This window comes from Trachypithecus francoisi, unplaced genomic scaffold (genome assembly GCF_009764315.1).
Source record: "Trachypithecus francoisi isolate TF-2019V2 unplaced genomic scaffold, Tfra_2.0 Lachesis_group8, whole genome shotgun sequence".
Classification (NCBI taxonomy): domain Eukaryota; kingdom Metazoa; phylum Chordata; class Mammalia; order Primates; family Cercopithecidae; genus Trachypithecus; species Trachypithecus francoisi.
This window is the reverse complement of record NW_022681473.1, coordinates 7,525,594-7,539,036: the sequence shown is the minus strand read 5'-3', so window position 1 is coordinate 7,539,036 and position 13,443 is coordinate 7,525,594. Positions and strand designations below refer to the sequence as shown.

General features: G+C 56.1%; 1 protein-coding gene across 7 annotated transcripts in view; it reads right to left on the bottom strand.

The window, feature by feature from the left end:
• Positions 1-4,224: 4,224 nt before the first annotated feature.
• SPTBN2 (spectrin beta, non-erythrocytic 2) overlaps positions 4,225-13,443 on the bottom strand; it is a 43,864-nt gene continuing 34,645 nt past the window's right edge. For all 7 annotated transcript variants that reach the window (XM_033204865.1, XM_033204870.1, XM_033204868.1 and 4 more), the window contains 17 exons: positions 13,056-13,280; positions 12,700-12,789; positions 12,112-12,372; positions 11,883-12,013; positions 11,450-11,654; positions 10,204-10,578; positions 8,970-9,214; positions 8,736-8,874; positions 8,048-8,132; positions 7,606-7,802; positions 7,120-7,262; positions 6,957-7,029; positions 6,821-6,871; positions 6,378-6,598; positions 5,945-6,118; positions 5,349-5,391; positions 4,225-5,056 (listed from right to left, as the gene is read on the bottom strand). In XM_033204865.1, coding sequence (XP_033060756.1) covers positions 4,823-5,056; positions 5,349-5,391; positions 5,945-6,118; positions 6,378-6,598; positions 6,821-6,871; positions 6,957-7,029; positions 7,120-7,262; positions 7,606-7,802; positions 8,048-8,132; positions 8,736-8,874; positions 8,970-9,214; positions 10,204-10,578; positions 11,450-11,654; positions 11,883-12,013; positions 12,112-12,372; positions 12,700-12,789; positions 13,056-13,280 — 2,892 coding nt within the window. In that variant the 3' untranslated portion in view covers positions 4,225-4,822. The remainder of the gene's footprint in view (positions 5,057-5,348; positions 5,392-5,944; positions 6,119-6,377; positions 6,599-6,820; positions 6,872-6,956; positions 7,030-7,119; positions 7,263-7,605; positions 7,803-8,047; positions 8,133-8,735; positions 8,875-8,969; positions 9,215-10,203; positions 10,579-11,449; positions 11,655-11,882; positions 12,014-12,111; positions 12,373-12,699; positions 12,790-13,055; positions 13,281-13,443) is intronic.

The window sequence follows — 13,443 nt, the reverse complement described above, 5'->3', positions numbered from 1 at the left end:
GTTGCCCAGGCTAAAGTGCAGTGGTGTGATCATGGCTCACTGCAGCCTCAACCTCCCGGGCTCAAGCAATCCTTCCACCTCAGCCTCCCAAGTAGCTGGGACTACAGTTGGGTGCTACCATGCCTGGCTAATTAAAAATTTTTTTTGGGCCGGGCGCGGTGGCTCAAGCCTGTAATCCCAGCACTTTGGGAGGCCGAGTCGGGTGGATCACGAGGTCAGGAGATCGAGACCATCCTGGCTAACACGGTGAAACCCCGTCTCTACTAAAAAATACAAAAAAACTAGCCGGGCGAGGTGGTGGGCACCTGTAGTCCCAGCTGCTCGGGAGGCTGAGGCAGGAGAATGGCGTGAACCCGGGAGGCGGAGCTTGCAGTGAGCTGAGATCCGGCCACAGCACTCCAGCCTGGGCGACAGAGCGAGACTCCGTCTCAAAAAAAAAAAAAAAAAAAAAAAAAAAAAAAATTTTTTTTGTAGAGATGAGGTTTCGCTGTGTTGCCCAGGCTAGTCTTGAACTTCTGAGCTCCAGTGATCCTCCCATCTCACTTCCCAAAGTGCTGAGATTACAGGTGTGATCCACTGCACCAGGCCTGCTTTTGAACTTTTATATAAGATGTTCTTCTGTAGCCTCCTTAGTCACAAGATATTCTCCTACATTTTAGTCTATTAACATTATGTTTTTGTTTTTTGGGGGATGGAGTTTCGCTCTTGTTGCCCAAGCTGGAGTGTAGTGGTGTGATCTGGGCTCACTGCAACCTCTGCCTCCACAGTTCACGCCATTCTCCTGCCTCAGCCTCCTGAGTAGCTGGGACTACAGGTGTGCGCCACCATGCCTGGCTAATTTTTGTATTTTTAGTAGAGATGGGGTTTCACCATATTGGCCAGGCTGGTCTCGAACTCCTGACCTCATGTGATCCACCCTCCTTGGCCTCCCAAAGTGCTGGGATCACAGGTGTGAGCCACCATACCCGGCCTATTAACATTATATTTTTTACCTTTTGCATTTAGATCTGGAGCCCATTTACAGCAGTGCTATCCAATAAAAATACAATGTTAGCTACGTATGTAATTTAAAAATTTCCAGCAAACACATTAAAAAAGTAACCAAAATAGTTGAAACTCACTTTAATGATCCTTTTGAAACCCAATATATCTAAAATATTATTAAAACACATAATCAATATAAAAATTAAGGTATTTAAAGTTGTTGTCCTTTTCCATGCTTGATGACTGGTGTTTCAGAGCCACGGCACACTTGGTTTGGCTACATCTCAGTAGCCACACATGGCTGGTGGCTGCTGCTGTGGACAGCATGGACCTAACGTCCACTCTTGTAGGTGATGTTAAAAATGCAAATATATTTTTCACTACATAATTAATCCTTTTTTTTTTTTTTGAGACAGGGTCTCACTTTATTGCCCAGACTGGAGTGCAGTGGCATGATCTCAGCTCACTGTAACCTCTACTTCCAAGGTTCAAGCAATGCTCCTGCCTCAGCCTCCCAAGTAGCTGGGACTACAGGTACGTGCCACTACACCTGGCTAATTTTTGTAGAGATGGGGTTTCACCATGTTGCCCAGGCTGGTCTTGAACTCCTGAGCTCAAGTGACCCACTCACCTCAGCTTCCCAAAGTGTTGGGATTATAAGCGTGAACCACCAAGTAATCCATTTTTATCTGCCATCTCTCTCCATTGATTTGTGGTGCCTGCATTTATTGTATTTTTGTGTCTAACTTGTCTCATATCCCTCACCGCCTCATTCCTTCCTGTTGCCTTTCCTGGAAGTTTTGCTTTCTTCCACTCACAGCTGAAGGTGTTTTCTGACTTAATTCCTGACACTATGCTTCCCCTCTTCTATGTCCTATTCTTTTTTTTTTTTTTGAGGCGGAGTCTCGCTCTGTCGCCCGGACTGGAGTGCAGTGGCCAGATCTCAGCTCACTGCAAGCTCCGCCTCCCGGGTTTACGCCATTCTCCTGCCTCAGCCTCCCGAGTAGCTGGGACTACAGGCGCCCGCCACCTCGCCCGGCTAGTTTTTTTTTTTTTTTTGTATTTTTAGTAGAGACGAGGTTTCACCGTGTTCGCCAGGATGGTCTCGATCTCCTGACCTCGTGATCCGCCTGTCTCGGCCTCCCAAAGTGCTGGGATTACAGGCTTGAGCCACCGCGCCCGGCCTCTATGTCCTATTCTTAAAGAATCATGCCCTGAAGTGCTTCTGCTGCCACATTTGCAGATGCTGCTCGGAGCCTTTAGTCTCACGTCTCTGTTCACAATGCCTGCCCCTTCTGAGGGACTGCTTCAACTGGCTGTCCTATTTACATTTATATATCACATTAAAATAATCATTTCTCCATCAATTTCTCCATATACATTTCCTTCTAACATTTCCAAGTATTGTTTCCCTTCAACCCCCCCCACAGGCTTGCCACCTTGGAGTGCAAATACCTAGATTCCCTGAGCACCCCCAAGGTATGACTCTCTTCAAACAGTGGAGATTTTACAGTTGTATTTGAAGAAAAGATGCCTGTGTAATGCTGATGGATTCTTCCACTTAGTCCCATGACAGATTGTTCTAGTTACATGTATCTACCTGTTGGCTGTGGAACAGTCAATCTGCCCATCTTAAAGGGGAAATTATCCTGCAGGCTCTCTGGCCTACCAGATCTCAGGTTTGGAGCCCACTCTGGGGCTGTGATGGGCTAGTTCTGGGCCTGCACACACCTGACTCGGTCTTCATCATGACTGATGATAGTCAGGCCCGCAGTCAATGACACTGAAGATGGGGCTGCCTTCCTGGAAAAACGGTTGTCTGTGTGTATAGAAAACAATGAGAGAACACACTTTTCCTGTTGGAGGCCACCAAGGAGTGGCCACTTCCATCAACATCGGGAGACAAACACCCTGCCCTGAAAGCTCCGATTGCCAAGCCAGAGACAAAGGAGAAGCCACCAGCTCCTTTCTAACACTTCACCGGATCCAGAAGGTAGTCTCAGCTGGGCATGGTGGCTCACACCTGTCATCCCAACAGTCTGAGAGGCCAAGATGGGAGAATCACTTGGGCCCAGGAATTCGAGACTGACCTGGGCAACATAGTGAGACCCCGTCTCTACAAAAAATAAACAAACTTAGTTGGGTGTGATGGCATGTGCCTGTGGTTCAGGCTACTCAGGAGGCTGAGGTGGGAGGATTGCTTGAACCTGGGAGGTGGAGGTTGCAGTGAGCTGTGATTGCGCCACTGCAGTCCAGCTTGGCTGACAGAGTGAGACTCTGTCTCAAAAAAAAAAAATATATATATATATGTGTGTGTGTGTGTGTGTGTGTGTGTGTATATATATAAAATCCTCTGTGTATTTGCACACTTGGGCTGTAAAGTTACCTCATGGCTTCCCAGAGTGACTTCATTCTGTTGGTCAGTTTATTGGAACCTGCCACTTCTCTGATCCCTGTCTGAGCACCCTTGATCTACTGGAGAGCAGACAGCAAGTGGGCGCAGTAAGCACCCGCTATGTGCTCAGCTTTCCACCACTGCGCTGAGCAGTGGCTGAGACTGGCTGGGGGCTGTAGCAGTGCTTCCCAGTCTTCCAATATGAACACAGTTTAGCAACTCACAAGTGAAGAAAATTGTGCACCAGGGAAGGAGCCCTCATTGCTTTTTTTTTTTTGAGGCGGAGTCTCGCTCTGTCACCCGGACTGGAGTGCAGTGGCCAGATCTCAGCTCACTGCAAGCTCCGCCTCCCGGGTTTACGCCATTCTCCTGCCTCAGCCTCCCGAGTAGCTGGGACTACAGGCGCCCGCCACCTCGCTCGGCTAGTTTTTGTATTTTTAGTAGAGACGGGGTTTCACCGTGTTAGCCAGGATGGTCTCGATCTCCTGACCTCGTGATCCGCCCGTCTCGGCCTCCCAAAGTGCTGGGATTACAGGCTTGAGCCACCGCGCCCGGCCTACCTCATTGCTTTTTAACATGAATACTGCTTGGTGACATCATCCCAACCCATGGGGAACTACTTTGGTCTAAAAAGAGGCTTGGCATTGGTCAGCCCAGCACACTGGAGGTCACTGTCACAGGGAAATGAGACTGGGTCAGGGAAGCTCTCAGAGTGACACAGCTCTTCAAGAGCTTGGAGGCTGGGGCAGAGTAGAAACGTGAGATGCAGGAGACCAGAACCAAAGGAGAGGACACGGGCTTGGGCAGAGAGGCTGTGGTCAGGAAAGCAAAGACACCCAGAGGCAGTGAGAGAAGCTGAGCTGTTTAATCACCTCCTTGGCCAGACTCAAGGCGGTGGCTGTCCCTGAACAACACACCTTGAAAGCCATTGAGAGCAGCTGGAGATGGAGTGGCAGCTGGAATTAAAGGGTGGGGATGGGGAGGGAGGGCTCCTGCGCCTATCATCTGGCACTCCTGCCCCCAGGGCCTGCTTCAGCTCTGAGAGGTTCCTGGCTGGTCCGAGGGGTGAGGAACCAGAAGGCAGAAGGCGAGTGCCCTCGCTGTGGTGGGAGAATGACCCTGAGGCAGGGGCAGTCACTCCCCACATGGCCTGTGTTGACGGTGCGGCACTGTCCGCACCTTGGTGAGAGACAGAGGCACGAGGCTGGGGAAAGGGGAGAAGTTGGCGGGGGTGGGAGAGGGGGTTGCCTGGGTCCCACCACCAGTCTGGAATTAAACAGCAGAAGAGAAGGAACTGCCCAGTGACAGTTCCTGGTGATGGGTTGACCTTGGCAACAGACCCTAGCAGCAGGCAGTTGTCCTGACAAGAGGGTGGTCCCTGTCGACTGTCCCTGGCAGTTTCCTGAACGGAGGGAAGGAGCTGGCCTGGGACCTTGCCCCCAGCTACTTGTTCTTCTTGAAGAAGCTGAAGCGTTTTTCTCGCTCTCGTTCTCTGCCGTCTTTGCTGCGGAGCACAACAGGCCCCTCAGCCCCGACAGGTGACACTGGGGGCATGGTCATGGCCCGGGTCATGCCCCGGGTGGTGCTGGGCACCACTGGCTCTTCGAGCTCTCCAGAGGCAGAAGACGCAGTGGCAATGGCTGCGTTCACCACCCGTAGCCACGAGCTCATCTCTGCCTGTGGATGGAAAGACCCTTGGTCAGCTGCAAGGACGCTCCACTGGGGTGGTCACGGTGGACAGCAGGGAAGTGTGAGAGGAGGAGGCAGAAAGTGAGCTGACTGTTTCATGCTATTAGGAGAATGCGGCCGGCTTAGACAGGGAGTGCGGCCTGGTGCGGCCGTCACACATATCCAGTCTTACCACAAAGGACGAGACCAGGAAAAAGAGGGAGGACGGGGAAGGAAGGGGAGTCTGCAGCTGGAGGTTCTGGAATGGCACGGACAGAGAGGAACACGGAGGACAGCTCACCTCATCCTTGGCCTGGAATAAATATTCTTTTCCATCCTGTAAGCTGTTGGGAGAGAGAGGCCACAGGGCAGAGCTGAGAATCTGGATGTGCCAGGTCGCTGCTGGTGAGAGCGCAATCATGACCCAACACCAGGCTGGGACATCTGGCTGCAGCCCTCGGAGCCGGACCAGCCATGCTCTGCACATTCTTCAGTCTCCCCCGACTGCAGAAGCATATCCTTTCTGACTGGCCACAGAGGCAGGGGGAGCTCACTTCCACCCCAGCCTGGGCCTCCTGCTCCGGCTGCTTGCTGGCAGGCAGGGACAGGCCCCAGGAGGTCTTGCCAGATCCCTGCCTTTGGATTTCCCACCCTGGGTAATTTTTCACCCTGACACCGGCAGCCATCAGGCCTGGGTCTTGGTTCTCCTGCTCCCCTTGGTGTGGAGACAACCAGAATCCCCGCCTCCCTTATCTACACTGTCCCCAAGTGGCTGGCCTGGTTATTCCACTCAGGGGTTCCTTACAGAAACTCCCCTCCCTCTGGACCCGACTCACGGCTCACCTGTGCCACGCCCAACTTTCCTCCCATTCCGAGAGCACTGTTCCCTGTTCCTACCCCAGCTTGAAGACGTGTTTGCGCTTTCGGTAATCAAAGGCGACGCTGCCCTGGGCCCTGGCCAGGCTGACAGGCACTTCTCCGTGGTATGGCACTCCCGTGCTGGCTGCCTTGGCATCCTTGTAAAAGCCGAGGCTCCCACGCCGCAGGACACAGTACACGTTCTGCCAGGACCTGCGAGGGACATGGTGCTGACTGGCTGGCCTCGGTGGCTCCTGCAACCCAGGGCCCTCTTGGGTATCCTAGGACTTCCAGTTCTGCTCCCATCTTTAGGCCATGGTCTTCACACCCTCTGGTCCTCCCCTGAGGCCCTGCTCTGGTCCCAAGTCCTACCCTTTGCCCAGAAGATGTACTTTAAAGGGCATCCCTTCCTCTATCTGGACAGAGGCTCTGGGGAGGTCCCCTCTGAGGGCAGGCCCCGGAGAGCCCGTACCTGTTGGCAGCCTTCTTCCCGAAGGCCTCCATCTCTTGCTTGCGACACAGTACCCCCTCCATCTGCTCCTGGGCAGACGGCTCTGGGCCTCGAGGAGGCAGGGTGGCAGCGTGGGCTGACTCGGTGGACCTGCTCTGGGGCATCGCAGGTGGGGCCGGGCCCCGAGTCCGGGTCTGCCTGTCTCCCCGGGGCCCATTGGCTTCGTCCCCTGGGCCAGGTCCCTGGAGGGGAGAGCAGTGTCAGTGTCAAAGGATGAGACGGGAGATCCCTAACCTGGGTGCCAGGAAGCTCCATGTCCAGGAGTTGGTCTTCCTGCCCCCAAGCTGCCCGTGAGACTCTGCCCTCTCCCATCCCATCCCCAGTACTCCACCACCCCCACTCACCACCCCTTCTGGACCCTTCGCCTCCCAGTTATCAACACCCACACTTGCAGGGGAACTCACCGGCCCTTCAGGGGAGCTGCTGTCCTCAAGTCTCTGTTGTCCCAGCAGGGGCTGCAAGAATAAGAATCTGTAAAAGGATGTGCGGGGGTGGAGGGGCTACGACTCCAATGGGGGAACAGGGGGACAGTGGGGTCACCTGTGAGGGCTCTCCATCTGTGCAGACTCCATTAACACTGGGGGCTTGTGTGGATGGTGGCCGTAGCTGGGTTCTGGGATGACCAAAGGCAACACAGAATCATTAGTCCCTGGGTGGCCTGGGCTCAGCCTCCTCCTCCTACCCCAGGCATCCTGGCTCTCACCTGTCCCAGGTGGTGTCAGGAGCTGTCTGGCCGCCCACCAGGTCCCCTGGAGGCACACTGGCTGTGGGTTCAGGAGCAGGCGGCTGTTTCCTTCGCTCCTCCTCCTCCCTCTTTCTCTTTCGCTCCTTCTCCCGCTCCTCTAGCTGTCAAAAAAATGCTGCATTCAGCATGTAGAAGGTCGCGTGTAAGAGGGCCAGGGAAATAGGGAGAGCTGAAATGTCTCAACTCTGATTTGATGAAATAGGATAAAAGAAGAACAGAATTCGAGAAGACGGTGGGGACAAGAGACAAAATGGGAGAAGGTGTCTCAGCCTCACCCAGGGGAACTGACACCTCCTAAAGGTGTGGTGACAACGGCACTCTCAGCTCACATCTGGGAGCCACTGGTACAGTGGCAAGAGAGAAGACATGTCTGCTCCAAGCAGACGCAAGCATGGGTCGGGGGAGCAGGTTGGGGGTGGGCATCTGGGGTCCTGTGTCCCTCACCGCAGTAAGCTTCTCCAGCGCACAGAATCGCTCCTCCCAGGCCACTGCTGACTTCTGGAAGGCCTCGTGCCGCTTGATGAGGCTCTCAACTTCGTCAACCGTGCAACCCAGCTCAGCGCTGCGCACCAGTGGCTCCTGGCTGCAGAGCCAGGCTTCTGCCATCCCTGCATCTCTTCCAAACACGAGCACCTCCAAAACTGGGGGGATCGGGGGTCACAGGAAGATGGTGGGTCAGAGTGGCCACTGGCAGGGCACAGTGGCCATGGCAACCTCAAGAACAGGGACACAGACAAAGCCACTGCCCCAGAGCTGTGCCAGGCAGCGCCAAGGTTGGACATTGTGAGTTTCACACCCAGGGTTCCTGGTCTCACCTACTCTGGAAACCACAGGGTGCAGAATGCCCCCCACTCCCCACAGCACCTGGGGCCCCTCAGCAGCTCACCCAGCTGAAGCCAGTCCATCTTCTCCTGCCACTTCTCAGCCGTCTCCTGGCGCCGCGCCTGCAGCTGAGACAGCTTCTCTGAGATCTGGGGGGCAGAGATATGAGTTAGCACCAGGGTGTGAGGTCTTTCCAGGGCCCCTGGGGAGTCACCCAGGGCGACAGATAATTTCTTTCTTTTTTTTTTTTGAGACAGAGTTTCGCTCTTATCGCCCAGGCAATGGCGCAATCTCAGCTCACTGCAACTTCACCGCCTCCCAGGTTCAAGCGATTCTCCTGCCTCAGCCTCCGAGTAGCTGGGATTACAGGCACCTGCCACCATGCCCGGCTAATTTTTGTGTTTTTAGTAGAAATGGGGTTTCACCATGTTTCATCACAGCCTAGCCACACAACCCTTGGAGGCTAGGCTGGTCTCGAACTCGTGGCCTTAGGTGATCTGCCCACCTGGGCCTCCCAAAGTGCTGGGATTACAGGCGTGAGCCACCATGCCTGGTCCAGGACCAGTGATTTCTGATGTCAAGAGGCAGACGGTTCTCACATTTCCAGAATGCAAGAAACCCCTGAATGGCACTGAGGGGAGAGAATGAAAAATTTCTTGCAAAGAAAGAACGAGAGGAAGCAGAAAGCCGCCAAGAAGTCAGCGTTCAGCACTGCACAGTGAGAATGGCCCGGCCACCCAGGCCTCACCCACCTCCTCGGCCGCATAGTGGCTCCTGGCCAGCAGCTCCTTCCCCATGTCGATGCAGGAGGAGAAGCGGTCCGCCCGGGCCTCTATCTCTGCCTTGATGCCTTGCTGGTTCTTGATGACTAGATCCGCGGAGGACACATCCCTGGGGGGAGGCAGAAACAGCATCATCTGCTGCCCATAGCCCCATCACAGCCCAGCCACACAACCCATGGAGGCCCCGGGCCCTGGGGTTCTCACCGGGGACGCTCCTGGGCATCCATCTGCAGGTTGACCTCATCCATCCAGAGCATCAGTTCCCGGACAGCCTTGAAGAAGCGGAACTTGTCCGTGGTGTCCAGCAGCAGCTGCCGGCGGGCGGCAGAGCTTCCCTGAAGCTGAGCCCAGGCCTCAGCCACGGCCTGCATGTGGCGGCCGATCTCCTCAGCCTTGTCTCCAGCATATGCCTTCTGGAGCCGGTGGCCATCGTCCTGCACCTGCTGGACCTGCGGGGCCCCGGGTCAGAGTCAGGCAGAGTGGGGGACTCCAAGGAGCCGCAGCCTGCCTCAGTTCTGGCTGCCACTCTCACCTGCTGCTGCCTGTCTCACAGCCAAAGAAGCAGGGGGTAGAGCCAGGGAGTGGGGGTGCTGGGAAAGATGAAGGCAGGTGCTTGGCCACACTCTGCCCTATTGAGTCTCATCTGGGAACCTGGGCTTAACTTGGGGAGAATCTGGAAAAGGGCCATTGGCCAGTTGAACTTTCAGAGGCCTGTCTAGGATGTGATGGACCTTGGAGATTGCTAGAACGAGACACTTAGCCTGAAGAGGGGATTCAGGCAGGGGCTGATGGGTTTTAGTGGTTGAGGGAAAGATCCATGCTTCCTGAGTGTGGGCCTAGAGCTCAAGCCTGGGAAGCACCAACAGGCAGATTTAGCAGCGCATGAAGAGTCTCCTGGCCACTGGGAAGCCCTGAAGACAGTATGGGCTCTCGGGGGGGCTTGTCATTAAAAGTGTGATGCGCTGGCTAGATGTCCCCTGCCAGAGACGGTTTCTTTCTTTTTGAGACGAGTTTCGCTCTTGTTGCCCAGGCTGGAGTACAGTGGTGTGTACAACCTCTGCCTCCCAGGTTCAAGTGGTTCTCCTGCCTCAGCCTCCTGAGTAGCTGGGATGACAGACATGTGCCACCAGGCCCAGCTAATTTTGTATTTTTAGTGGAGACGGGGTTTCTCTATGTTGGTCAGGCTGGTCTCAAACTCCCCATCTCAGGTGATCTGCCCTCCTCAGCCTCCCAAAGCGCTGGGATTACAGGCAAGAGCCACCATGCCCGGTCAAACAGAGATTTTCCTTGGAGCAATTTCCTCATTTCAAAATGGCCCTCCAAAGGGTGCCATCCTCCCAGCATTTCTGAGCTCTGCCCTAGCTCCTGGGAACTCTCCCTGGCATTTCCCCCTTGGCCTCCTCTAAGCCTCCCCCACCTCCGCATGCTTGGGTCAGACCTGGGCGCTGAGGGCCTGGATGTCGTGCTCGTAGGCACAGTGTCGGCGCTGTAGGGCCTCGGCAGCGTTGAGGTCACGGCCAGTCCCGTCTGGAAGCTGCTGCTGCTTGTGCTGCACCCGCGCCAGGGCTTGGCGTGCCCCGTGCAGGAAGCGCTGCAGCTCGTACGCCGCGGCCAGCACCTGACCCCGCGTGTCCAGCAGCTCAAGCAGGTCAGCCCAGGCTTCGTTGAGACTGTCCTTCCACTCGGCCACGGTGGCCCGTGCAGCATGGCCCCCAGCAATGAGCCCATTGGCCAGTGCATTGGCGCTATCTACGCGCTCCTGACCGATGGTGCTCGTGTCCCGGGAGAACTCTCGGAATTTGTCTCGGAGCATCTGGTAGAGGAAGCAGATGGACAGACCATGCCGTGATGTTGGGGGATGTGGTCCCTGCCTGATGAAGCGAGTCCTCCACTCCAAACTCAGAACCTACCTCTCCCTGCTGGCCACGGGGCCGGGACAGGTTTCCTCCCGGTGGTTAAGGAGCAGGCGTGGCTGCTTCCCACTGACCCTGTATTTGACAGGCGCCCTCAACCCCCGGCAAAGGCATTTTGAGGTGCTTGGGACCCCCAGGCCTCAGACAAGAACCCCCTAACTATGGCCCATATTTCTGTACGACAGAGGCTCCAAGCCCCCAAACCGTGGAGGGAATCATACCCCGTTTTGTTGAATTCTGTTGAAAAGTGTGAGTGATAATTTCCTATTTGCCCTTGTCTCAGCTCAGCTTCATGTCCCCTTTCGGCACAATTCTTCAAATTTGTGTGTGTGTGTGTGTGTATTTAGAGATGGGGTCTTGCTCTGGAGTGCACTGGCGCAATCACTGCAGTGTCGACCTCCTAGGCTCAAGAGATCCTCCCACCTTAGCCTCCCGAGTAGCTGGGCCTACAGTCATGCACTGCCATGCCTAGCTAAAAAACATTTTTTTTGTAGAGATGGGGGTCTCACTGTGTTGCCCAGGCTGGTCTCAAACTCCTGGACTTAAGCAATCCTCCCACCTCAGCCTCCCAAGGTGCTAGGATTACATATGTGAGCCACCATGCCCAGCCTCTTCAAATCATATACCTCAAAATCAGGAGGGCAGTGCCTGCTCAGCCTGGTCTTGTCTCCTGGCCCTCCAGTGCTCTGCCTGCAACCAGGTCCTAGTCTCCCTGTGGGTCCTCCACTCTTCCCATGGCTGATCTGAGCTGGGTGCTCTCCCTACACTCACAGTCACATGCTCGTAGTCCTGGCCCAGCTCGTGGGAGGCCGCCACGACCTCGCGCTCCTGGATCCACTGCTCTAGGTCATCCAGCTCGCGGCGGAGCTGGCACAGCCGGAGGTGCTCCTGCAGGCGCTCCCGCCGCTCTCCCGCCAGCTCCTTCAGGCCAGCATACAGCTTGTCCACCTGGGCTTGGCGGATGGATATCCGCGTGCTGCAGAAACAATGGGAGAGGCATTGTGGGACTTAGGGGTGTAGCTCTGACCTCCAGCCTGTTCTGTGGAGCTCTGTCCCTGTGAGTCTCCCAACAGCTCGCCCACCCTGCGCTCCAGCTTTCTAGGAGGCTCCATGCACACAGCACTGAAGGCTCCACATTCCCTGCACCTTCCTGTTCCTGCAGCCAGCTCTCCCCTAGGCTGGGCCGGGCTGCCGCTGCACCCACCTCTCTGGGTGCTCATGGTCAATCATGTCCTGGCTGCTGGCCGCCAGCTGGTGGATGGTCTGCGCGTAGTCGGCCAGGGCTTGCTCCAGCACCTGGTGCTTCTTCACCTCTGCCTGGGCACTCAGCTCATCCTGGGGGAAGGGACGGCGGGAGGGGACAGTGGCATCAAGCAGCGGGTCGGGGGAGGGCAGAACTGGCCACATATACCAGGCTCTGTCCTGGCCCTCACCTTGGCCTTCTCCTGGCCCATCATGTGTAATTCCTGCTCGCCCATCCAGGCCTCCGCCTCAGCGGCATCACGGTAGAACTGCTGGGCTCGCAGGGCCTCCTCGAGTCGCTTCCCTCGAAGTTCCAGCTCGTGGCCCAGGCGTTTCCACATTTCCTGCAGCTGGGCTAGCTCCGGGCCTGCTGCTGCTGCACCTAGAGCACGCTGCCGCTCCCTCAGGTCCGCGATCCGGGGCTCATGGCCCTGAATCTCCTTCTGCAGAGTCTGCCCACGGCCACAGAAGAGAAAATGCGGAAAGGCCTGCCACAGCCCCACATGCTCCCGGAGACCGCCCTTCACCCCTGTGCCTCTCTCCTTCCTGGGTCCTCTGCTCCCTCTCCTAGCCTGGGGGTGCGATGGTAACACCCCTCAGCCCCCCAGTCCCCACTATGTCCCACTGAGAGGACCCACCCTCCCAAGGTGAGGAAAGACAGCCACTGAAGTCCAGGGTTACACTCAGCATCGAGGGGGGCCTGGTCTTAAGAAAAAACACACGTCCAAGTCTGGGGAGGCTCCTGGGAACTTCTCTTTTGCCTTCAGCCTCTGCCTCACCTGGTTTTTCTTCATGAGAAGCTGGACACTGGGTAGGTCCTTGCCATGCTCCATGGAGCTGGCCATGGGCAGCCGCTCTGTCACCCACAACTGGAAGAGGAAGAGGAGGTCAGTGGAGGCCCAGAGGCCAAGGCAAGCACCAGGGACTGATTAGTGGGAGTGGGGACACCTGGGGCTACCTCTGTGTGTGTAGGGAATGGTCATCTCTGGTTCTGGGGGGCATCCCCAAGTCTCCCTAGAGGGGAGATGGTCAATCCCAAAGAGAAGAGGGAACAGAGCCCTGCTGGCATTGAGGAGGGAGGCTGGAAAGCCACGTGGCTGGGGGCAGCTTGCCGTCCTTGGCCCCAGTGACTCACGATCTCATCCTCCACGTCCCGGTGGAACTGGTGCTGCTCGCGAGAAGCCTGCAGGCGCCGGCAGCGTTCCCGCATGGGCTGGCACAAGGCCCTGAACTTCTCTTCCACAGCTCTCGAGGTCCTCTCCACCTCCCCTGCACCCTGGTCCTCCTGGGCCAGCGCTTTGGCCTGGGCCTGGATTGCCTCCACCTCCTTCTCTCTCACAGCCATCTCCCATTCCAGCATCTGCAAACCACCAGGAGGAAGGACATGTTAGCTCTGCATTTCTGCCTTCACGCCCAGCAGAGACACCAGTCTCTATCCAGCCCACTGTGGCTGCTTATCACTGCAGCTCACCCAGGGAGAGCATCTCCTCATGGGCTGGATCAGTGGATCTCGAACTTTATAT